The 25,155-nt window shown below is 41.7% G+C and overlaps 1 protein-coding gene and 1 non-coding gene across 4 annotated transcripts in view; both read right to left on the bottom strand.

Moving 5' to 3' along the window:
• LOC148354382 (stromal membrane-associated protein 1-like) overlaps positions 1-25,155 on the bottom strand; it is a 122,877-nt gene that overhangs the window by 74,425 nt on the left and 23,297 nt on the right. For 2 of the 3 annotated variants that reach the window (XM_088351711.1, XM_088351713.1), the window contains exons 3-6: positions 23,680-23,765; positions 17,283-17,358; positions 5,412-5,477; positions 755-826 (exon numbers count right to left, since the gene is read on the bottom strand). In XM_088351711.1, the coding sequence (XP_088207837.1) occupies positions 755-826; positions 5,412-5,477; positions 17,283-17,358; positions 23,680-23,765 (300 nt within the window). The remainder of the gene's footprint in view (positions 1-754; positions 827-5,411; positions 5,478-17,282; positions 17,359-23,679; positions 23,766-25,155) is intronic. The other variant, XM_088351712.1, reaches the window with a different exon arrangement.
• On the bottom strand, positions 1,035-1,116 carry trnal-uag (transfer RNA leucine (anticodon UAG)). Its single transcript has one exon. It is a non-coding gene; the product is annotated as a tRNA-Leu (tRNA).

The following is a 25,155-nucleotide window of genomic DNA, read 5'->3' as shown; positions in this document are numbered from 1 at the left end:
AACTGCCAACATTTCCGCACACAGCAATATGTGATCATTTAACACCACACAACAGAATAAAAGACAAACACAGCATTCCAGCATTATAACTGATAGCTGCATTAATGATGGATTTAAATGGTAAATAAGTTATTCTACTGTTGCATACTGTGTATATTCTTGCTTAGTGTGCCATTCTCGCCTAGTTCAATAGTAGTAATATTGTTGATACGATAACATGTTGTCGTAAGTTTAAACAGGTGTTGATACAATAAGATGTTGTTGTGAAAACAGATCTCAAACTGTTTTTTTGTCACTCCCCATCCCTTTAGCATAAGAAACATGTAAATTAGGGCGTTCCTAATACAATAAAAAGGCAAGGACGAAATAGACTTTTTCAGAGTGTCTAGTAGACTGTAATAGGCAGTCTATGGTCATCTCTCCTTGCAAGTAAGCAAGTCATTTTCACGTCTCTGTGTCTTCGTTGAGTGCAGGTTTTTATTACAAGTGTTGGGGTTAACCTAACAATTAATTACTTGTTGCTTCCCCAAACATTGACATATGACCATGACCAAGAAACCCACCTTCACTATCAGAGTTTCCATCTATATGTTTTTTTTCTCTCTAACTCTTTCTCGATTTGTATGAACATAACTGGAAATGGAGAATAGTGTCAATGACAAGCTCAATATTCTATGTCTGTTAGAAATACCTTGATTTACAGTCCAATACTACTATACTTCTATTAATATAATCCCTTACTAATAAACAATACCTTAATGTTGTGTCGATCAGTTTTTTCGAAGTCCTTCTCTTTCTTCTCCTCTTTTTTCTTTGTGCGTTCCTTCTGCAGAGAAAAAAAAATGATAATATCCTGTCAGTCACATATTTCTTTGAGAAATTTCCAGGCCGTTGATATTGAGCTCTTTATTCTTTTGCTATGATGCCACATCATGCTGAAACAGTGAAATATTGCTTTAATGCTGAAAATCTTCAGGAACTCATACAGGGAAAATTTTTTGGTTATCTTAAATTCAAACAGAAAAGTAAAGAACTGGCAGCGGTGGGATTTGAACCCACGCCTCAAGAGAGACTGGAGCCTAAATCCAGCGCCTTAGACCACTCGGCCACACTGCCACGTAATGATAGGCTGGTATCAACATTACCATCTTCCAGGGTCGGTAATATCGAACCAAGCTTCACCAAATGATAAGTCTGTTGGGCAGGGTTACTGTACCTGGATTACTTTCAATTACTTTTGGATTACTCCAATACCAAATATGCTAATAAAAGAAGAAAAAAACTAAATATGAATACAATGACTAAATTTTGTGCAGGCTGGGGAAGTAACGGAATACATGGAACGGCAAAAATGATGTTGGCAAGCTGTTTGGATTTATTCGCATTTTGTTTCTGTCCCATTTGATGTTAGTTTTGCCAGAGATCAAATAGATCAAAGCCAGGAGAGAAAGCTTACCACCTGTTGTGAGTCATCATTTTATTCATATTTAGTTTCTTTTGTCTTTTATTAGCATATTTGGTATTGGAGTCATCCAAAAGTCATTGAAAGTAATCCAGTTAAAGTAACCCTACCCAACCCTGATTGCTTGATACAATGGAATTTTGGGAGCAGACCTTGAGATGGAATTTGAACATATGCTTCAAGAGATACTACAATCTTAACTCAGCACCTTTGACCACTTGGCCACACTACCAATTCAGTCACAGCACAGCATCAACATTTTTGGAAAAGGTAATAATTCACCAGTGGGCTTTCAGGTATTTGAGACTAAGAAATCACTGAAAGAAGGCCAGTCTTCAATCACAGCTTTGAAAAACAGCAGCTCGCACACCCCGACGGAGCTTTTATCGTCGCCGGCGACTTTAAACGGGCATGTTTAAGGACTGTACTTCCCAAATCCATTCAAAACGTGGACTGAGCAATTAGGGAAAAAACACTGGACCGTGTGTACAGTAAGATCAAACATCTAGTTGGATCCGCCCATCTCTGTCTGTCCCTCACCCCCTCATACACCCCCCCTCCGGAGGAAAACAAAGCCTATACAACAGGGGTGTCAAACTCGTTTTAGCTCGGGGGCCACACGATATAACAAACATTCTGTCGGGGGCCGGACTAGTACATTAGAGAGAAAGAAAAAGAGAAAAAGAAATAAGACAAAGCGGAGAGAAAAAGAGAGTGGGTGGGACAATGAAAGAGAAAAAGAGAGAGAGGGAAAAGAGAGAGAGAGAGAAAAATGGAGGAAAAGAGAGAGAGAGAAAAAGGGAGGAAAAGGGAGAGCGAGAGAGAGAGGAAAAGGGATAGCGAGAGAGCCAGGAAAAGAGAGGAAAAGGGAGGAAGAGAGAGAGGGAGAGAAACACATACAAGTACAGTGTCTTTGTTCGAGGCACCTGGCTTTGGCAACATCAAGTGGACATATTTCGACCTGCAGCTTGTTTTTCTCTTGCGCTTCTCTGAGCGTTGTCTCGTGGGCCGGATTCAATCCCGTAGTGGGCCTGATCTGGCCCCCGGGCCGCATGTTTGACACCCCTGCTATACAACAAGGACAGTACAAACATCTTCTTTGTTCCTTTATCTCTTTGTTTTCCTTATCCTCACTGTAAAATGTGGACCTGGAGTGCCACATCAAATTTCATTGTCACAATATATTCCATGTTGTAACAATGACAATAAAGTATATTCTATTCTAATCTATTGTAAATACTCTACTGTGTATATATCCTATTATTCTATTTTTTTTAAATTCAAAGCTATTATATGTTTATTCTGGAGAGTCACATCTAATTCCATTGGGAACTATGTACAGTGGCTTGTGAAACTAGTTTAGAAGGACAGCCCGATTTTGGTAGATTTGCAGTGGTCTGATACTCCTTCCATTTCAATATTATTGCTTGCACAGTGCTCCTTGGAATGTTTAAACCTTGGGAAATCTTTTTGTATCCAAATCCAGCTTTAAAAGTTCTCCACAACAGCATCTCAGACCTGCCTGGTGTGTTCCTCGTTCTTCATGATGCTCTCTGCGCTTTCAACAGACCTCTGAGACTATCACAGTGCAGGTGCATTTATACAGAGACTTGATTACACACAGGTGGAATCCATTAATCATCGTTAGTCATTTAGATCAACATTGAATCATTCAGAGATCCTCACTGAACTTCTGGATAGAGTTTGCTGCACTGAAAGTAAAGGGGCTGAATCATTTTGCACCACTTTTTCGTTTTTTTTTTATTTGTTTAAAAAAAGTTTATAATATCAAATAAAGTGTGTTACATTTCAAGATTATGCCCCACTAATTGTTGATTCTTTACAAGAAATTACAGTTTTATATCTTCATGTTTCAAGTCTGAAATGTGGCAAAAAGTTACAATAGTTTCGCAAGCCTCTGTCTATTGCGCTGTAAGGAAAATTCGAAATGCACATCTAGTTCTAATAATGTTTTGCAGTACAGTGGAACCTCGGTTTTCGAACGCCTCTCAGTTCGAACAAATCGGAGTCCGAACAAAAAATTCGAGAAATTCTTGCTTCGTTGTTCGAACAAAAATCGGAGTTCGAACGCCGGGGTGGTTGTTTCACATCACATTTTTTTACTCCTTTTAATTTTCTCAGGTGCAATTCCACCTCCAATACACTAGGGGGCGTCCGAGATTAAACAAATGTGTAGCAAATGGGCCGAGTTACAGAATTTCACCACACCGATGAAGCTGCAGCCACCAGAGTCATCATGACTTTAATGACACGGTCATGAACCACTTCCGAAAAGTGCTAAAAGGCAGAAGCAAGTGTCATTGGATAGATATTTTAAGAGAAAAGAACATCCTGTAGCCAGTCATCCGTAGCAAAGAGATTTGGACGTGAGAGAACTCCTCAGACAGGAGAGCTCCCCGAAGTTTTTATAGAAGGGGACTCTCTTTCCAAACAATAATTTTCCTTCCTCCTCCATCCCTCTCACCGTCCATCTGCGCCTTCTGCTGACCACCACAAAGGTAAAAAATCCTATTCATAATTCTTTTCTTTATCCTTTTTTTTTTTATTTTTACACGTTCAAGTTAGCGTAATCTTCGTACGGAAGATTACGCTAACGCGAACGTACGATTAGCCTGGGTTACAATTATGTTATTTGTGTCTTAAAGGTAAACAAAGGTAAACATTCAGGGTGTTGGAACGGATTAAAACGATTTACATTATTTGTAATGGGAAAAATGATTTCTGTTTTCGAACAAATCGCTTTTCGAACAGGGTTCTGGAACGGATTATGGTCGAGAACCGAGGTTCCACTGTACTTTCATTGTCTACACCAGGGGTAGGGAACCTATGGCTCGGGAGCCATATATGGCTCTTTTCATGAGTACGTATGGCTCCGAAATAAAATGTAACTATTGCACAACTCTCTGTGGCATTCCAAAGTCAAGTGACTTCATCCCGATTTTGGTCCATATAAATCCGAAGCAACTTAATGCAGAAGTTCGATAAGAAACAATTTAAACTGATACGCTGGCAAACGACTTTGATTGGGTGAGCAGGACAGGTGGGCGGATCCCTGCACACAGCGCAAGGCACTTCCTTCTCTCTCTCTCGCTCGGTGCAGTCTACACCGGAAGTGAATATGACGATATGCTTATCGTTTGCAGTAATTTGAGACATTTTTACTGAAGAACTTTGCATGCACATTGTTTTGAAATCATTATTAAGGACAAATTTCATGGGAAAAAAATTGCCTTAACACTCTTAACTTAAGGTGTAATTGGCATATTTACATTGATTTGGGACACGGGATTTGGCATTAGTATCATTTCATACATTTGATTAAATCATCAAATTACACACAGTGAATTAAAATGTGCTAAAGAATTAGCTTTTGTCTAGAGAGCGTGTTTGGTAGTTTTTCTCAATTTTGTCTGAAAATATATAATGTGGCTCGCTCAATTTCTTTTTAAAACATTTTTTGCTTTTATGGCTCTTTGGAGCACGGCGGCGCAGCGGTTAGCGCGTGTGCGGCACAGTTCTAAGGTCTTGGGAACCTCCTGTTCAAATCCAGCTACCGGACTTCCTGTGCGGAGTTTGTATGTTCTCCCCGTGCTTGCGTGGGTTTCCTCCGGGCACTCCGGTTTCCTCCCACATTCCAAAGACATGCATTTCAGGTGGATTGGCCGGTCCAAATTGTCCCTAGGTGTGAATGAGCGAGCGAGTTGTCTGTCCCCGTGTGTCCTGCGATTGGCTGGCAACCAGTTCAGGGTGTCCCCTGCCCACTGCCCGATGACTGCTGGGATGGGCTCCAGCACCCCCGCGGCCCTACTGAGGATAAGCGGTGCAGCTAATGAGATGAGATGAGATGAGATGGCTCTTTGGGTCAAAAAGGTTCCTGACCCCTGCTCTACACCAAAAGCTAAATCAAAGGACACAAGTCCAACTGTACCTCCTGTTTGCTCCCATCCGCTTGGGAGGACGATGATTTGGATTGGGAAAGACCTTCAGATGACTTCTGCCAGCCAAATCCAGAGAAAGCACAAGATTGGTTTTAGAAAAAAAGAAGCAAATGAAGTGTTTCACAGCGATAAAGAAGTGTTTTTCTTTTGTTCAAAGTCAAGGTTGTATTCATCTCAGCTGCCAAAAAGAAAGGGTGTTGAAAGAGGGTCTCACATACTGAAGTTACAGACTGTTACGATGACCGCTATTAACCTGCCACTGACCCTAGAGATGGACAGAGGGCGAGACTAGAATGAAAATGACAACAGTCCCTGTGTGTGCACGCAAAAGGCGCTGCATAAATTGTGCTTTTGATGAAGCATGTTTTATCTGTAAAACAAAATGTCATGTTTTTTTTCGTTGTTATTTATTACGTTTTCATGTTTGATCTGTAATATGTCTGATTTGAATACTGTCTTTGCTACTTGATTCATCCTGAAGGCAACACAATCAGGAAGTAGATGTTTTTTTATATACCGTGTTTTCCGCACTATAAGGCGCACCTAAAAGTCTTAATTTTTTTCAAAAGCTGACCATGCGCCTTATAATACAGTGCGCCTTATATTTGGATCAATATTATGTCGCAAAGTCTTGCAACTAACTTGATTTTCCCCCCCGAACGCCAAGTAGTCCGCGGTGTATGCTGGGATTTATATACCGGCGTTTCATTGGCTAACCAATGTGTCAATCATCATTTGAATCGATCACTATTGGCTAAAGTTATTCGGAGGTCAAGGGGCGGATTTACAGGCTGGCATAGGCTGAAGCGGCAAAACAAAGCCTGCAATTGGCCGAAAAAGATGAATGCGTATAGCACATGGTTGACGGCATACAGAAAGCATATTTTTACTATTCTGTATTTGTAAATATTTTATTCTCCTGGATTTACTAAACTCACGGATATAAGAGGACATTGGCTGCACATTATTATGAACACAACGACTTCGGTGAGCTACTCCGGGTTTTATATTATCCCTGTATCTTGTTTCAGACTGAACTCGATGTTTCTGTGATAAGCGGTGCAGATAATGGATGGAATGGAGTGTCTATTTTTAAATGAAACTCAAAAAGTGTTTGTTGTCATATGCACAGTAAAGTTGCGAGCGAAAATAGAAACTAAGGAATGGTTGGCATTTCTTGAATCCCAAGACTTTAACCTTCCGAACGATGGAACGATGCATTTGAGTGACATCGTCCGGACACCGCATCCGCACGTGTTTTCGACACGTATTTGCGTCTTGGCAAGCTTTGGGAATGTTAAGGGGGTAATAAGTTGGACTGAACTATCTGACTGTTTTGTCCACGTTCCCATTGTAGCGCCTTATAATCCGGTGCGTCTTATATATGTCAAATATAGGACCAAAAACTATTTTTTCGGGGTGCGCCCTATAAACCGGTGCGCCTTATAGTGCGGAAAATACGGTACTTTAATACAACTCAAGTAAATAAAATGAAAGCACTCCATTAAATCAACATAAAATTTACGATATCCAAAATACTCACACCCAAAAATAAATAAGTAAAATAAATAAACCTGACTGTTTGGAATAAACAAAAAACTGTGTACAAAAATTAAACAACCCGGAAGTAAACGTGTCCTAGCAGCAGCCCCACGTTGACACCCACACTATGCTACAGGTATGGTTTCTTTTTTCTTAGTGATTTCTTATTTTCTTTGTTTGCCGTGAGCAGGATCTTTATGTTTTTCTTTTAAGAGTGCCGCACTAAACAAAGTCTATTTCCTGGTTTTAGGAGAGTGGTCGTTGTGTGCTGCCAAGTACAAATGAAAAGCTGGTATAATAAAGCGGATTCCTGCTATTTGTCAAGTGACCCAGCTGTTCAGTCAATAGAAAAATATCGAGCCTTTAGGCGCAATGACATCTATACGAATACACATTTAAGTTGTCATATGGGATCAAAATGCTAAAGCATGTGCGCTCTTTACATTTTAAGTATTTACTTTCATATCAAAGTATGCTGTTTTTTTGTTGACGTCTACCTTCAAAGATTGCTCAATACATTATATCATTGAATTAAAGTCCTGGTCACTGAAAAAATTCCTTAAATCTCTGATTATTTTATTTAAATGAGCCTTTTTCAACCCTGACTCCAACCTGTCCCGTTTTTTGCTCCCGTTTTTGAAACTGACCACGTCCGCTCTCCCGTCCCGGCTTCCGATATGCTTCACCTCTGCCCGCTCCTTTGGCGCCAACTGCCTCGGCCTCCGATTGGCTCTCTGTCCTTATTTAAACCCACTCCTATCCGTCCCCTTTTGTCGGTCCGTCTGCAAACCTCAGTTTACACTAGGCAAGCCTTTTCCGACCCTGACTCCCACCTGTTTTTTGCTCTCGTCTGCTCTCGTCGACCCGTTTTTGATCCTGACCACGTCTGCTCTCTCGTCCAGGCTTCCGACCTTTTTTTGTCCCCGACTACGTCTTCTCTCCTTTTCTGGCTTACGACTCACTTCCGACCCCGACCACGTTTTTGCTCTCCTGTCCCGGACACCGCCGTCGCTCTCCACTTCCGCGTTCGGAGCACAATCCCAGTACCAGAGCGACTTGCTTCCCGTGTCCAGCGAACACCGGATCGTGGGAGCAGCTTTTTCCCTTCCTTCCAATAAAAACTCGTGAGAAACGCAATGCAAGTGGGTCCTGTCTCCGTTCTGGTCTTGACATCTTTATTCCCGTTAGATCTTGCTCAATGCAAATATGTTGAAAGAAATGCTGACATAGTCTAATAATGAGCGAGTTGTCTGTCCCTGTGTGCCCTGCGATTGGCTGGCAACCAGTTCAGGGTGTCCCCTGCCCACTGCCCGATGATTGCTGGGATGGGCTCCAGCACCCCCGCAACCTTACTGAGGATAAGCGGTGCAGCTAATGAGATGAGAGATGAGACTTTAATCTTTTATCCTCTTTTTTATCCTTTTATCCTCACTGTAAAATGTGAAACTGGAGTGCCGCGTCCAATTTCGTTGTCACAATATTAACCCATTTTGTAACAATGACAATAAAGGTATATTGTATTCTATTCTATTCTATACCACTGGATGAAAAGAAAAACCTCGCCATAACGCAAAATTGTTATTTGTGGAAAATCGGAATGGGCCTCAGCACGCCCCTGATCCTCGTGTGGATAATCGGTTGGAAAATGAATGAACAAATGTTTTTTTTCCCATAGATGATACTTAAACTGTAGTCCAGGGGTGGCCAAAATAATCTTCGAGAGCCACATGTCCTGCATAATTTGAAGGTTTCTCTTGTCCAACTAGGTAATGCAAAAGATTATCTTATGAACAAGCTGTGTCAAAGCTTGATAACAATCCTGGTGATTGGAATCTCCTGTATTGGAGCAGAGAAACTCCAAAAACATGCAGGATATGTGGCCTTTGAGGCCTGGGTTGGCCACTCCTGCTGTAATCTATCCTACAAAAAAAATTTAAATACACCTTAATGTGCAAGAGCTTCAAAAATCATAAATCACACCTTCATCTAGGGATGGGGAATGTGTCAGGTTAGGTGAAAAAATTCTGGTTGGCACTTCCACATGCTACCTGAAAGAGGTTGACTGTTAGGTACATGGGTGGGTGTCAAGGTGGCCGTTTTGGATGTTAATCTCTCAGAATTCTGTAATGAAAATAACTACAAAAACAAACAATCTTTCTCACACACACACACATAAAACAACGTTTCAATAATCAGTCTAATTATATCTCTTGTACGTTTATCAATCTTATATTCTTTTATTGTGAAGTCGTGCTCATGTGTGTACTGTTTTCACTGACGTATAATAAACCACGCCCACCGTTTGGGCCCCCTCTTCCCTTTTTTCAACCGACATGGAAGCCTGGTGAGTACTTTGCGGCTGCTATCACGATGTAGTTTTTAACAATATATGTATTTTATCTGTGTAAATACAGCCACCAAATAGTCTTAATAATGACTATTTTTGACAGTGGGATATAAACTCAAGAGAAAGTATACTACACAAGCGCACTACCTGTCAAAGCACGTTAGGCATCTGAATCTTTTGGAAATTCAATGACTGAAATGGTCAAAAATATTGAGCATGGGATTTTACACTAACTCATGGTGACAAAACTTACTCCTGTTGCTTGCGATTACATTTTAAGAACAGAGCGACATTTTTTAAAAAAAGATTGTTTAAGTGGCACCGGTGTGATTTTCTATATGAATATTGAATGACTCATCCAACAAAAAACCTGAAAATGGGTTATCCACCTGAGGTAACCAAGAAATCCCTGAATGGATGTTTTAATAAATGGAAGATCCATATCAGACCTTCAAATGTGTAATATGAATATGAATATATGAAGTTAAAGAACTGGCAGCGATGGGTTTTGAACCCTCGCCCCACAGAGAATACCCTTAATGGCAACATTACCTGCAATCTCCTGATCTGGCATCAAAGATTCTTCATAATTTAATGACTTAACTAAGTGTTTCAGTATTGCAAAGTAATGGTGTATTGCTGATTGTGATATTACAATGGGACTTCCAGGTCAGACCTTCAAAGAGAGGAGAAAGAGTCAGGAAGGATGGGATTTGAACCCACGCCTCAAAAGAGACTACCGTAAATTCCAGACTATAGAGCACACCTGATTATAAGCCGCACCCACCACATTTTGAGAGAAAGACCGATTTTGTACATACACAAGCCGCACCTGTATATAAGCCGCATGCGCCCACATTTAAACATGTAACACAAACACAAAATTAACCCAAACCCGACTTCAAGTCCCACGATTGAAACTAAATGTCCTTCATCAAAGTCCACAGTCCAAAAATCACAGCCGACAAAATGAACGGAGAATGATACCGGTACTTAAGGTTTGATGCAGACCTGCAGGGTCCTGTTGAAAGTAATCCAAGGAAAAAAGTGTATATTTCCAAAGGTAAGGGTGGGAAAAATATATCAGATGAACACATTTACTCACGCGACTCCTTTTTCTTTAACCAACTTTTTACCCCCTCTTCTGTCTGTCCCTCACCTTTAGCGATCCCCACTTAAACTCGGCACCCCGCGTTTGTTCCGCCACTCATTTTTCGTTCACCCGATCAAAACATATCAGAATAAGTGTCTAAAATAAATACAAATAAATACATTACAAAAATATACAGTTGCAAATACATGGGTTACACATATTTACAAAGAAAGACGGTATACCGAGAGAGTTTTCAAAGCTTTAATAATAATAATATAGCTTTGACAGGGCAGTTAATGGTAGCAACACTCGAGCGCCGCTAGCGGCCGTTAGAAAAATTACATGAATTGGCCGCATCACTGAATAAGCCGCAGGGTTGAAAGTTAGGGAAAAAAGTAGCGGCTTATAGTCCGGAATTTACAGTAGATATGTTATCCTGCGCCTTAGACCACTCATCCAGTAGTAAAATAGAAGTCTATGGTAAGCCATTAAAGAAACAAAATTAACTAATGGTTAGGCAGCGGTAGGATTTGACCCAGAACCTTAACCTAGTAATTCGGTATTTCAAAGTAACCTAAATGTAATTTTGCAATCACTGACCGGTCTATTGCTGACAGCCAGATCAGACTTTCAAAGAGAAAAACACTGGCAGTGGTGGAATTTGATCCCACACCTCAAGAGAAACTGTGTTTAAATCTAGTTCCTTAGATCACTCGGCCATATTCCCAGCTAAATCATTTACAGCCATCAAAGTTTATGACAAGTTTATTGAATCAACCAACGGTTTTCAGGTATCCCAAGGTAACTGAAATGTAACTGAGGAATCGCGGAGTGGCCTATTGCTGAGTGCTAGATTAAAATGGCACTTCCAGGTCAGCCCTTCAAAGAAAGAAGAAAGAGTGAAAGAACTGCCAGCAGTGGTATTTATAACCCACGCCTCAGGAGAGACTGGAGCCTTAATACAGCACCTTGCACTGCTCGGCCACACAACATGCGAGCTTGTGATCAGGCAATTAAAATACCATTGAAATTTTAGGACTCAACCAACAATGGTCTTCCGGTACCTCCCAAAGTAACTGGTATGTGAGCTCCAATTACCGAATGTTCAATTGCTGAAATGCAATGGAACTCCCAGGTCAGACCATTAAAGACAGAAGAATAACTAAAGACTGGCAGTGATGGGATTTGAACCCATGCCTCAAGAGAGACTGGAGCCTTATTCCGGCGCCTTTGACCGCTCAGCCACACTACCTACAAGAATTTGAAAATCGTTAAACGATTCATTACTTAAACGACGGCCTGTTGCTATGGTAAAAGGGGAACTCCATGGTAAGCCACCAAAGAAACAGAACTAACTGATGGATAGGCAGTGGTATGCTTTGATCGAACCCTTTAAGAGAGACTAGAGTCTTAAATGAAGCACATGAAGCCCATTTGGCCAAACAACATCCAATTTTGTTTTCTCAAATCAAAATTTCTTGGAGCTACGACAACAAAACCAATAAACATGGGTATTCAGTTATCTCACAACATGACCCTAACCCTCTCACCCTAACCTTCTGTAACCCTAAACCTTATCGACACCCTATTCCCATTGACAAATGTAATATCACACAGAGTGACTCAGTCAAAGATTTAGGTGTCATATTTGACCCCGATCTCTCCTTTCCAACACACGTTAAGAATATTACTAGAACAGCTTTTTTCCATCTTCGCAACATTGCTAAATTTTGCCCTATGCTGTCTCAGTCGGATGCGGAGATTATAATTCACACGTTTTGTTACCTCCCGTCTCCATGACTGTAATGCACTGCTCTCTGGTCTCCCGAAGTCCAAAATCAAGAGCCTTCAGCTAGTACAAATGCTGCAGCGAGGCTTTTAACTAAGACAAGAAAGTTTTATCGCATGACCCAGATTTTAGCTAACCTGCATTGGCTCCCTGTTAGCTTAAGATGAGATTTTAATGTTCTGTTGGTAGTATACAAAATCCTGCATGGACTTGCTCCCACATAGCTTTCAGATCTGATTTCCCCCTATGTTCCGATCCGGAGCCTTGGCTCTGAAAATGCTGGTCTACTAGTGATCCCAAGAGCCAAGAAGAAATACGCAGATTCAAAAGCGTTCTCCATTCGGGCCCCGGTGCTGTGGAATGGTCTTCCCCCTGAGATTCAATCTGCAACCTTAGTGAAAATGTTTAAATCTAAGCTTAAAACACACTTCTATTCTATAGCATATGAATAACCAATATTTTATGTTGACAATATCTGTGTATCTGTGTATTATTTGCCCTCATGCAGGTTTTAGATCAGGGGATGGTGTCATAATAGTCTGTGGTTTGCAATAATCTGTGGTCTGTGCAGCCCTTTGAGACTCTTTGTGATTAAGGGCTATACAAATAAACATGACTTGACCTGACTTGACTAACCCCTAACCTACAATTTTGAAGTATAATGGCTCAACAGACAGCAGTTTTTCCCCGGTATCTCCCAAGGTGACCAAAATGTAACCCAACGATTGATGAATCAAAGGTCTCCCGCTAAATCGCAATGGATTTTTTGGGACATTCCAAATTACAAGAGTCCGGAATATTGTTTAAGGAGAAAAAAAAACAACAAAAGTCTTGAAGTACAAGGACGAAAGAGCTAGTGGAAACATACAGCCAAGTATTTTCTTCAAAAGTCATTTGAATTCAGCCCTGCTTTCTGTTGTTACTTTGTATTTCTTTCACAAAGACTTGTATATGTTTTTATTTTGATCATAAAACTGAACTCATGTATCTATTACTTTTTGTCTACTGCTGTATGTTTTTAAGACCATTGAAAGATTTTATACATTTTACTTTAAAGGATTTTAAAAAGATTAACTACAAGTTACATTTATTGAGTGCAATGAAGATTTTCACACGCTTAAATTCAATGACAGGTCACGCTGATCCGAATGCGGAATGTTTTGTATAGTTCTGTTGATAACAGGACTCTGACGCAGGACGGCAGGCATTGTTTTGATAAACGCTCTGCTGTTTTTAAGTTTTTCCAGACATCGAGGCGAGGGGGTGGAGCCCACGTGGGGGCTTCCCTGGCACACCCATGGGAGGAGCCAGCACACCAGCTAGCGGAAAAAAACGGAAAGGAATGGGAAGATCAAGAGAGGAGGCTTGACAGAGACTCGAGCGACAATAATTCGGCTAATTCGGTGGAGTTCACTTAGTTAAATCATTTAAGAAATGAAATCTGCCCCCGTGTGAAAAGGCCGCTCTCTTGTCCATCTTTTCCATCAAGAAATGAGCGCGCATTGTTAGGTGAATGTAGGTTGTGTTTAGTTAATGGAGTCAGATAACTAATTCGAACCATTTGGTAAACGGCGCATTTTAATATTTCAATTCCTAACACAATATAAATCAGTATTTCTGTAGAAACAAAATCAGTCATAACAAATGAAACACATTAAAAATCCCACACAAAATTCAAGGGAAAATTCAGAAGCGTGAACACGCCTGTGTCCAGGGTAGGGTAGGGTTACTTTAACCTGATTACTTTCAATTATTTTTGGATTACTCCAATACCAAATATGCTAATAAAAGACAAAAGAAACTAAATATGAATAAAATGATGACTCACAACACGAGGTAAGCTTTCTCTCCTGGCTTTGATCTCTTTGATCTCCGGCAAAACAAACATAAAATGCAGGGTTGGGTAGGGTTACTTTAACTGGATTACTTTCAATGACTTTTGGATTACTCCAATACCAAATATGCTAATAAAAGACAAAAGAAACTAAATATGAATAAAATGATGACTCACAGCACGTGGTAAGCTTTCTCTCCTGGCTTTGATCTCTTTGATCTCCGGCAAAACGAACATAAAATGCAGGGTTGGGTAGGGTTACTTTAACTGGATTACTTTCAATGACTTTTGGATTACTCCAATACCAAATATGCTAATAAAAGACAAAAGAAACTAAATATGAATCAAATGATGACTCACAACACGTGGTAAGCTTTCTCTCCTGGCTTTGATCTCTTTGATCTCCGGCAAAACGAACATAAAATGCAGGGTTGGGTAGGGTTACTTTAACTGGATTACTTTCAATGACTTTTGGATGACTCCAATACCAAATATGCTAATAAAAGACAAAAGAAACTAAATATGAATAAAATGATGACTCACAGCACGTGGTAAGCTTTCTCTCCTGGCTTTGATCTCTTTGATCTCCGGCAAAACGAACACAAAATGCGACAGAAACAAAATGAAAAGAAATCCAAACAGCTTGCCAACATCATTTTTGCCGTTCCATGTATTCCGTTACTCCCCAAGCCTGCACAAAATTGAGTCATTTTATTCATATTTAGTTTCTTTTGTCTTTTATTAGCATATTTGGCATTGGAGTAATCCAAAAGTCATTGAAAGTAATCAATTTAAAGTAACCCTACCCAACCCTGACCTTAAATAGTCCTTAAATAAAGAATTTTCCCACCAAATCCTGGCTGGAGTTATTCCAGCCTGCCTCTCCTATGCTTTTCTCCCGACTGCCTAAAGGGATAATGACTTGTTTTTAATAATTAATTTGCATATAAAAGCCACTCATATAAGTGGGTGGCAAAAAAAAAAAGATCTGAGATCACAGTCTGGCTGCTGGCAGTGCTTGAGAAAAAGCCAAAACAAACAGAGGGATGCAAAAAAATAGGATAAATCAAAGAAGTGAGATAAACTGGGTACAGAATGAGAATAATCAATATTTAGAGATGGAATGAAAATGGGATGAGAGGAAAAACATGATCTGATTATTCAAACGAATGAATAAAAAGCTAAGATTAATAATGAATGCAAATTTGTGTGATAGTATAACACTCCGAGTGCTTTGCTCTAGTTCCACGAAAAGGATTAGAAAAGAATAGAATACAATAGAATATAGTAGAGTAGAGTAGAATAGAATAGAATATACCTTTATTGTCATTGTTACAAAATGGGTTGAACATATTGTGACAACGGAATTGGACGTGGCACTCCAGTTTCACATTTAACAGTGAGGATAAAAGAAAACAAAGAAGATAAAGGAACAAAGAAGATAAGGTGGGCAGCATGGCAGCGCAGTGGTTAGCGCATGTGCGGCACAGTTCATGTCTTGGGAACCTCCTGCGTGGGTTCAAATCCAGCTCCAGACTTCCTGTGCGGAGTTTGTATGTTCTCCCCGTGCTTGCGTGGGTTTCCTCCGGGCACTCCGGTTTCCTCCCACGTTCCATAAACATGCATTTCAGGTGAATTGGCCGGTCCAAATTGTCCCTAGGTGTGAATGAGCGAGCGAGTTGTCTGTCCCCGTGTGCCCTGCGATTGGCTGGCAACCAGTTCAGGGTGTCCCCTGCCCACTGCCCGATGATTGCTGGGATGGGCTCCAGCACCCCCGCGACCCTACTGAGGATAAGCGGTGTAGCTAATGAGATGAGATGAGAAGATAAGGTTATAATTTACACAATTATGAGCTTACTATTGGAAAATGATTGATCTGATTTGATGTGTGATTTACCAGAAGGAGTCTGTCATTAAATTTTAAACATCATTCAGCGATCCTCACCAGATGGGATACCCTTCCCTCAATATCCCGAATGGAGACTGAATGAATTAATGTGTGTAGATCAGGGGTGTCAAACTCATTTTAACTCGGGGGCCACACGATAGAACGAACATTCTCCCGGGGGCCGGACTAGTAGATTAGAGGGAAAGAAAAAAAGAGGGAGAGAAAAGTAGAGAGGGTGGGACAAAGAAAGAGAGAGAAACAAAAGAGATAAAAAGAGAAATAGTGAGAGAGGGGGGAAGAAAGAGAGAAAGAACGAAATCCAAAGTGAAATAGAAAGAGAGGAGGAGAGAAAAGAAAGAGACAAAAAAGAGAGAAAATGAAAAAAGGATGTCACGGTTGCCATGGCGCCCAATTGGCACCGCCCGTGTGGCGCCAGCTGCTGCTCATTGACCGATTGGCTTTCCATCTTTTTATGCGCAGTGCTCTCATTTTTCCTTGTTCAGTCCGTCAACAAACTTCTGCTCCGCAAGACGTGGGTTCTGACTCGGTCCTGTTTTCCTGTTGGTATTTCCAGTCCGGTATTGTTCCCATTTATTTTTGTCCTGTTTATTATTGATTTCCAGTTTTGTTCCCGTCTATCTTTGTCCGGTTTACTCTTCTCTCCAGTTTTCGTTCCCATCTTGTATGTCCTGTTTATTTTCAATATCCTGTTTTATTATCAATCCTGTGTGTACTTCCTGTCCGGTATCGACCCCATCAGTCCGATATCTACTCGGGCAATTGGAATCGATCTCGTCGGCCTCTGGCTTCCTATCATTTCACGCCAGACATCTGCCTAACGTGCGTGACTCCCCATTTCCCGTAAAATAAAAGGCTTGCGTGAGAACGTCACGCGTTTGGGTTCTGATCCTGTTCTGGTTCATAACAAAGGAAGAGAGAGCAAAAGAAGGTAGAGAGAGAGAGAGAGAGAGAGAGAGAGAGAGAGAGAGAGAGAGAGAGAGAGAGAGAGAGAGAGAGAGAGAGAGAGAGAGAGAGAGAGAGAGAGAGAGAGAGAAAGAAAGAAATACAAGTACAGCGTTTGTGAGAGGCACCTGGCTTTGGCAACATCAAGTGGACATATTTCAACCTGCGGCTCGTTTTTCTCTTGTGCTTCTCTGAGCTTTGTCTCGCGGGCCGGATTGAATCCCTTAGCGGGCCTGATCCAGCCCGCGGGACGCCTGTTTGACACCCCTGGTGTAGATGATGTGTGTGAGCAAAAAACACTGCTATTTAATATTTTGATACTGCAATGTACGTAATCCATAATGGAATTGGTTTCAGCTATAAGAGATTTGTCACCAATAACAAAAAAAGATTTTCAATACTCACCAAAGCAGTATCCAGTGCCTCCTTGTCGTAGTATTTTTTCCTCTCATATTTGTCACGGATGAATAACTCCACAGCTCTGGCAATTTCAGTTCAGGACTGCAAGTCATAGCTCAATTGGATAGAATTCAATAAATAAATAGAAAATCCAGCAGTGAAAAATGACTCAAAAATGTCGGCACTCTGTTTTTATCAATATTGGATGCAGGGTATAATTAAAGTGAATACTGGGTGCTAAAAATGTACTCTTTTGTCATGATCACTGATGTGACTCAGCCATGCCCGCTCTTTTGGCGCCAACTGCCGCGGGTTCTAATTGGCTCCCGATCAGTATTTGAACCCAGTCCTGTCAATCCCCTGTTGTCAGTCCGTCTGCTAACCTCAGTGGACACGAGGCAAGCCTTTTTCTACCCTGACTCCCACCTGTCCCGTTTTTTTGTTCCCCTCTGTCCCGGGCTTCGACCTGTTTTTGATCCTGACCACGTCTGCTCTCCCGTCCCGGCTTCCGATATGCTTCACCTGTGCCCGCTCCTTTGGCGCCAACTCTCTCGGCCTCTGATTGGCTCTCTGTCCTTATTTAAACCCACTCCTATCTGTCCCCTTTTGTCAGTCCGTCTGCAAACCTCAGTTTACACTAGGCAAGCCTTTTCCGACCCTGACTCCCACCTGTTTTTTGCTCCCGTCTGCCCCCGGCTTCGACCCGTTTTTGATCCTGACCACGTCTGCTCTCCCGTCCCAGCTTCCGACCTCTTTTTGTCCCCGACTACGTCTTCTCTCCTTTTCTGGCTTACGACTCGCTTCCAACCCCGACCACCGTTTTTGCTCTCCTGTCCTGGCTACGACCCGCTTTTTCCGTCCCTGACACCGCCATCGCTCTCCACTTCCGCGTTAGGAGCACAATCCGAGTACCAGAGCGACTTGCTTCCCGCGTCCAGCGAACACCGGATCGTGGGCGCAGCTTTTTCTCTACCGTCCAATAAAAACTTGTGAGAAACGCAATGCAAGTGGGTCCTGTCTCCGTTCTGGTCTTGACATCTTTATTCCCGTTAGATCTTGCTCAATGCAAATATGTTAAAAAAAATGCTGATAGAGTCTAATAATGAGCGAGTTGTCTGTCCCTGTGCGCCCTGCGATTGGCTGGCAATCAGTTCAGGGTGTCCCCTGCCCACTGCCCGAAGATAGCTGGGATGGGCTCCAGCACCCCCGCGACCCTACTGAGGATAAGCGGTGCAGCTAATGAGATGCGATGAACATAAGCAGCACAGATATCCATTTGAGCATCATAACAGTTGCAGAAAATTGGTGAAATCCCCCCACGAACTGAAACTCCTTAGTTCCGATCCTCTCCAGTGAGTTTGTGACATTGAAGGTTAAAGCCACTGGCGTGTAGCTGTTGTTTTCCAAAAGAAAAAAAAAAGGGATTGAATTTAAAATGGATTTATTTTCCGCAGCCTCTGGCACTGTGTGCATCCACTGAGAGCTTCAAGTGTCAATGCCAAACTGAAGTGCTCCTCGGCTAATTCCGTGCCAAGAGGACCCTTGGCTTTGTTGGCATATAAAGTGCTGGAGGGGATCAAACGCGTGCATTTGTTTATACGGAATAAATACAGCGTGTAATAAATTATTACAGGAGTGGCACGTGCAAATGTATTTTTTATCACATATCTTAGCAATTAAAAGTTTTTCTTATTTAAAAAATGGCTTTACTGTTCGGGAAACAAGCCTGGAATTTCCTGTCTAAACAAATGTGTCCTCATTATGTCGATAAGCTCCAACTTCATTAATCCGCAACAGTAGGTGAGTAGCTGAGTAGATGAGTCGGATGGTAGGACAGTTGGTAGGACAGTAGCTGAGTAGATGAGTAGATGAGTCAGTTGGTAGGACAATAGCTGAGTAGATGAGTCAGTTGGTAGGACAGTAGATGAGTAGATGAGTCAGTTGGTAGGAAAGTAGCTGAGTAGATGAGTAGATGAGTAGATGAGTAGATAAGTCAGTTGGTAGGACAGTAGCTGAGTAGATGAGTCGGATGGTAGAACAGTTTGTAGGACAGTAGGTGAGTAGGTGAGTAGCTGAGTAGAAGAGTAGATGAGTCAGTTGGTAGGACAGTAGCTGAGTAGATGAGTCGGATGGTAGGACAGTAGCTGAATAGATGAGTCGGATGGTAGAACAGTTGGTAGGACAGTAGCTGAGTAGATGAGTCGGATGGTAGGACAGTAGCTGAATAGATGAGTCGGATGGTAGAACAGTTGGTAGGACAGTAGCTGAGTAGATGAGTCGGATGGTAGAACAGTTGGTAGGACAGTAGATGAGTAGATGAGTCAGTTGGTAGGATAGTAGCTGAGTAGATGAGTAGATGAGTAGATGAGTAGATAAGTCAGTTGGTAGGACAGTAGCTGAGTAGATGAGTCGGATGGTAGAACAGTTTGTAGGACAGTAGGTGAGTAGGTGAGTAGCTGAGTCAGTTGGTAGGACAGTAGCTGAGTAGATGAGTCGGATGGTAGGACAGTTGGTAGGACAGTAGGTGAGTAGCTGAGTAGCTGAGTAGCTGAGTAGCTGAGTAGATGAGTAGATGAGTCAGTTGGTAGGACAGTAGCTGAATAGATGAGTCGGATGGTAGAACAGTTGGTAGGACAGTAGCTGAGTAGATGAGTCGGATGGTAGAACAGTTGGTAGGACAGTAGGTGAGTAGGTGAGTAGCTGAGTCAGTTTGTAGGACAGTAGCTGAGTAGATGAGTCGGATGGTAGGACAGTTGGTAGGACAGTAGGTGAGTAGCTGAGTAGCTGAGTAGCTGAGTATATGAGTAGATGAGTAGATGAGTCAGTTGGTAGGACAGTAGCTGAATAGATGAGTCGGATGGTAGAACAGTTGGTGGGACAGTAGGTGAGTAGCTGAGTAGATGAGTAGATGATTCAGTTGGTAGGACAGTAGCTGAGTAGATGAGTAGCTCCTTTTTGAATAAGTTAATCTACATTCTATAAAACACATTGGTAATGGAGGAGGTAGACCCCTTAAAGAACACTGGAATAGCCAGCAGACTGGTCCTGAAAATAGCTCATCAGTCATTGTGGTTTTCTATATTTGATTTTTAACAGGAATAATGTTTTATAGGATACCTGATCCTATTTTAAAACAGCAAATTACAACATAATAATAACATAGTAACTACATAGTAATAACATGCTAAGTCATATTGAAATAGGTTGGTAACTGCTGGTGTAGATGCTCCGAGGTCTGTGGTTTCAAAGGGTTATGGAGCCTCTATGTAGGATTTATTTTAATTTATTTATTACTGCTTATGTACTCCCCCTACAAAGTTTCATATTTGGATCCGAACATGAATTCCATTGAGATTATTTTAAAGAAAGGACTGTGGATTGGCAAGAGAGTGTTAAAATAAAACAAAATTTTGTCATAAAGTCTTAAAAACAATATACAATGGTACCTCTTGTACAAACACGAGAATTTCAGTATACGAGTTTTATATGCAACCAAAATTTTGCTTGCTATACGAAGGAAGGTCCAGTTCAAAAGCAGTCCCAAAGGCTACCACTAGAGACCGCTTAAGATCGATCAGCACTCGTGACTGCTTACGGACAGCTTCAGCTTGTCCAGTTTGTGCATGCAAATTACTCCAGGCAAAAAACAAAAAACCTGTTTTTGTGTGTGTACATTCATTTAAAGTTACAGTTACTTTAATTTTAAATGTAAGTGCTTATGTAACATCATTGTTACAAAATTAACCTCCTTATTAAGCGATAATAAACCTTACAAACACAACATGGCACCTATTTACTCACAGCAAGACAGACTAAGGTATCCTAACCTAGACAGGTTTGTCCTTTAATTCAAAAATGTGAAATAATAAAAAATGTTGGAAGTAAAATAGGGAGGGAACATAAGCAGACAGGTATGCCATCTCCTTAACTTCTTCTTGCAACTGTCCCCTTCTTCCTCCGGACCACCAGCATATATTCTTTAGGCGCTCCTAATAAACCTGGATTTTATTTTGTTTAAAAAGTATTTTTTACTACTGTGTTTTTGTCAAGACCAGAACAGGAAACAGGACTGGCTTGCGTAACGTTACTCACAGTTTTATTGGGGGAAAAAGATATGAGCGCACACTTGAGCCAGAGATCATTGGTCGCGGGGAGTAGGTTGCTCAGCCATGCAAGTGGGAATTCCGTGGTGATCGATGACGATGTCAGGAACGGAAAAAGTCCAAATCAAACAGATCGTGGCGGCAGAAAAACAAAAGACAGGTGAAAAAAGGGCTTGCTGTGTAAAAACTGAGATTTGCAGACGGACCGACAAAAGGCGACTGTCAGGACAGCGTTTAAATACTGACAGGGAGCCAATCTGTCAACGACCTTCAGCTGGCGCCCGCGGGCGGGGCCAATTGGGCACCATGGCAACCGTGACAGTTTTTTATGTTTAATTACTATTTTAACCTGTTTTTAGGGATCTGTAAGAGTTCAGGACCAATTGGTTTTGAATTATTTCTTATCGGGAAAATTAGCTTGTTAAACGAGCAATTTGAACTACGAACGTGTTTCTGGAACGAGGTAAGCTCGTAATGGTTTACAACTTTTTATAGAGCGACAGGCCGACATTCACACCCCCCCACTGTGTCAACCACATTTCATTTGGCCAACGTTGGGATGGTGTATCCAGGACTTTAGATTACCAAGTTCCTCATCATATCTCTCTAGGTTGAGCCCAAACACCCTGCAGAGGAAATACATTTATGTGGCTTGTTTCCGTGACCTTGTCATTTCGGTCAGCACCCCAAAGCTCGCCCATTAAATCGAGAATGCCGCCTTTAAGCTCAACTCTTATTGCAAACACCATCAATCTAACACGTCAACTTCCTAGCCCTGGTGAACATGAATCGCTCATGATTTACTCTTAATCCTCAGGGCTCAGACTACCCTTTTTCCGTGAACCCTGGCCTCAGATTCTGATGCACGGATTCTTTTCCTGGAGGCTAAATAGTCAGCAGTAAAAAACATAGGAGGAAACTGAAGGTCACAACAAGAATGTGTCATGTGCAAAATGGCCGTAGTGAGATCTCAAAGCCTCGCCACACCTTGGTAGAACCGAGACACACGGATAAAGAGCATCCTTTGTGAACTTCCTTCTTGCAAAAGAAATCAGCTCTTCACGTTTTAAGAATCTCATTTCCAAATGTGTAATTACTCACTCCAATCTGCTGATGAAAATAGAAAGATTTGCTGCTGTGTTAATCATGTGGCGTAGCAGAAAAGAGAGAACGGATAAGACTGTGTTCTACAGGGGCCCAGCTAGCTGTTCATTGATACCTCCAAAGCAAGAAAATCTAGCCAGCTCACAAAAATCAGGGCTCGAAATTGCTAATTAAGAAGCTAATTAAGTCAAAGTTACAGTGCATGAAGGTCAAAATACACGGGTTCCCCTGACGCTGTGTTCTAAATGCGGTATTTTGAAGTCAATGTCGAAGTAGAACGGAGACAGTAGAGTTTTTCGAGAACCGGCTTCTTTGGCTCGGCTCACTAAAAAGAACCGTCTCTTTCGAGTTCCAAACGGCTCTTCAGGTTGTTTTTGCTTCTTTAGTCCCTACACGACCAAATATTATGTAAAATTGTGCACAAAATGACTTAAAGGAAGGGGGGGGGGAGAACAAAAAAGAAAAAAATACCAAAATGAAAAAGTAGTGAAAAGCTGAGAAATAAACGAAACAAAAGGAGAGAAAAAGAGAAAACAAAAAAGCAAGAAAAAAGTAACACCTAAGAAAAAATAAACACAAGGAGATTTTTTTGAAAAGGAATTTTAAAAAAGGGAGAAAAAATCAGGGGAAAAAGAGGAAAAAGTTTGTATTGCATTCAAATAATTTCCTATTATATCAAGTTAATCTTGTTGCCAACATTGTACTTCCACTAAAAAATGTAATCAAATACAGTTCTGTATCGTGCAACCGACTGAATAATCCCCCAAAAATGTTAGTATTATGCGACAAAAGATACCAGGAATAAAAGAAATAGAAATCTTGTGAAAGAATTGTAAAAACAAATGATGTTTGTAGGCCCTGCAACCTTTGCAATCGTACATGAGTCAATTCATTCAAAAGTGAAAAATAATTTTGCATTGCCGGAAACTCAGCAAAATGTAACGTGATGTCAAGTTTTGGACATGTTTGAGAATGATTTAGTTGCCACACTTGGGATTGCTGTTGCTCACTGTTGTTTCAAGCGTTGCTCACTGACTTAGTGTGAACGCTCAGACCCCTGGAAAACTAGAGGGTACATTGCTCCAAAGTAGTGATTTTAATCTGATGTACATAGAACCGAATCTGTTTGCAGTAAAACTGACTTTAAATCGCTGAATGTAAAAGATCAAGCGCAATCAACTCATATTTGAGGATACTGGTCAGTCTGTGGCCGACAAAAGTTCTCAGGAAGGTGTGCCTCATACAGTTGCTTGGCCCGAGCGTTACCCATGTCCACCATACTCTGAAAAAAAAAACAATAAAAGAACATTACTCATAAAATATAAGAGATAGAAAATAACCTGAATGTCAGGACCAGAACGGAGACAAGTTTTATTGAAAGAAAGAGAAAGGGTTGCAGTGATTGCTGGACGCGGGAAGCAGGTCGCTCTGAACGCGGAAGTGGATCTTCCGTGGCGAACGTTGGCGGTGTCGGGAACGGAAAAACGGGTCAGTAGCCGGGACAGGAGAACAAAAACATGGTCGGGGTAGGAAGCAAGTCGTAAGCCAGGAAAGGAGAGTAGATGTGGTCGGGGACAAAAAGAGGTCGAAAGCCGGGACGGGAGAGTAGACGTGGTCGGGGACAAAAAGAGGTCGAAAGCCGGGACGGGAGAGCAGACGTGGTCGGGGCCAAAACAGGTTGAAGCCGGGGGACGGACGAGAGCAAAAATAGGTGGGAGTCAGGGTCGAAAAAGCTTGCCTAGAGTGCACTGAGGTTTGCAGACGGACTGACAAAAGGGGACAGATAGGAGTGGGTTTTAATAGGGACAGGGAGCCAATCAGAGTACGAGGCAGTTGGAGCCAAAGGAGCGGGCACAGGTCATTCACATAAATACACTTAAAAGTTGAGGCTAGACTGGGACAAGGATACATGAGATGATAATCGCTCAAGCCATGACTGTATTAGAATAATCAACCATGCATAATGAATCAGTCACTAAGAGATGCAATTAACATTGAGAGAGTGATGTTTTCTTCTGACCCAGCAGATATTTCAGGATTATGAACACATACACACAGAACTCACAGCTAAACAAAAACACTATGATGTATTATTCATAGCGTTTAAAAATGATTGCATTTTGGATTTATATGTACAACCCTTGTTAAATCAAAGTGACGTGTTGGGTTTATAAACAAGTTTGTTGTCATGCTTCACCGATGCCCACTCCTTTGGTGCCAACTGCCTCGGCCTCTGATTGGCTCTCTGTCCCTTTTTAAACCCACTCCTATCTGTCCCCTTTTGTCAGTCCGTCTGCAAACCTCAGTTTACACTAGGCAAGCCTTTTTAGACCCTGACTCCCACCTGTTTTTGCTCCCGTCTGTCCCCAGGCTTCGACCTGTTTTTGATCCTGACCACGTCTACTCTCCCGTCCCGGCTTTCGACTTCTTTTTGACCCCGTCTACTCTCCCGTCCCGGCTTTCGAGCTCTTTTGTCCTCGACCAAATCTGCTCTCCTTTCCTGGCTTACGACTCGCTTACGACCCCGACCACATTTTTTTCTCTCCTGTCCCGGCGACTGACCCGTTTTTTGTTCCCGACACCGCCCTTGCTCGCCACGGAAGATCCACCGCATTCGGAGCGACCTGCTTCCCGCGTCCAGCAATCCCCGGATCGTGGGCGCAACCTTTTCC

The sequence above is a fragment of the Urocampus carinirostris genome, chromosome 13, assembly GCF_059441175.1.
Source record: "Urocampus carinirostris isolate Australia breed hairy pipefish chromosome 13, RoL_Ucar_1.0, whole genome shotgun sequence".
In the NCBI taxonomy this organism is placed as follows: Eukaryota; Metazoa; Chordata; class Actinopteri; order Syngnathiformes; family Syngnathidae; genus Urocampus; species Urocampus carinirostris.
This window is presented reverse-complemented; position numbering and strand designations above follow the sequence as displayed.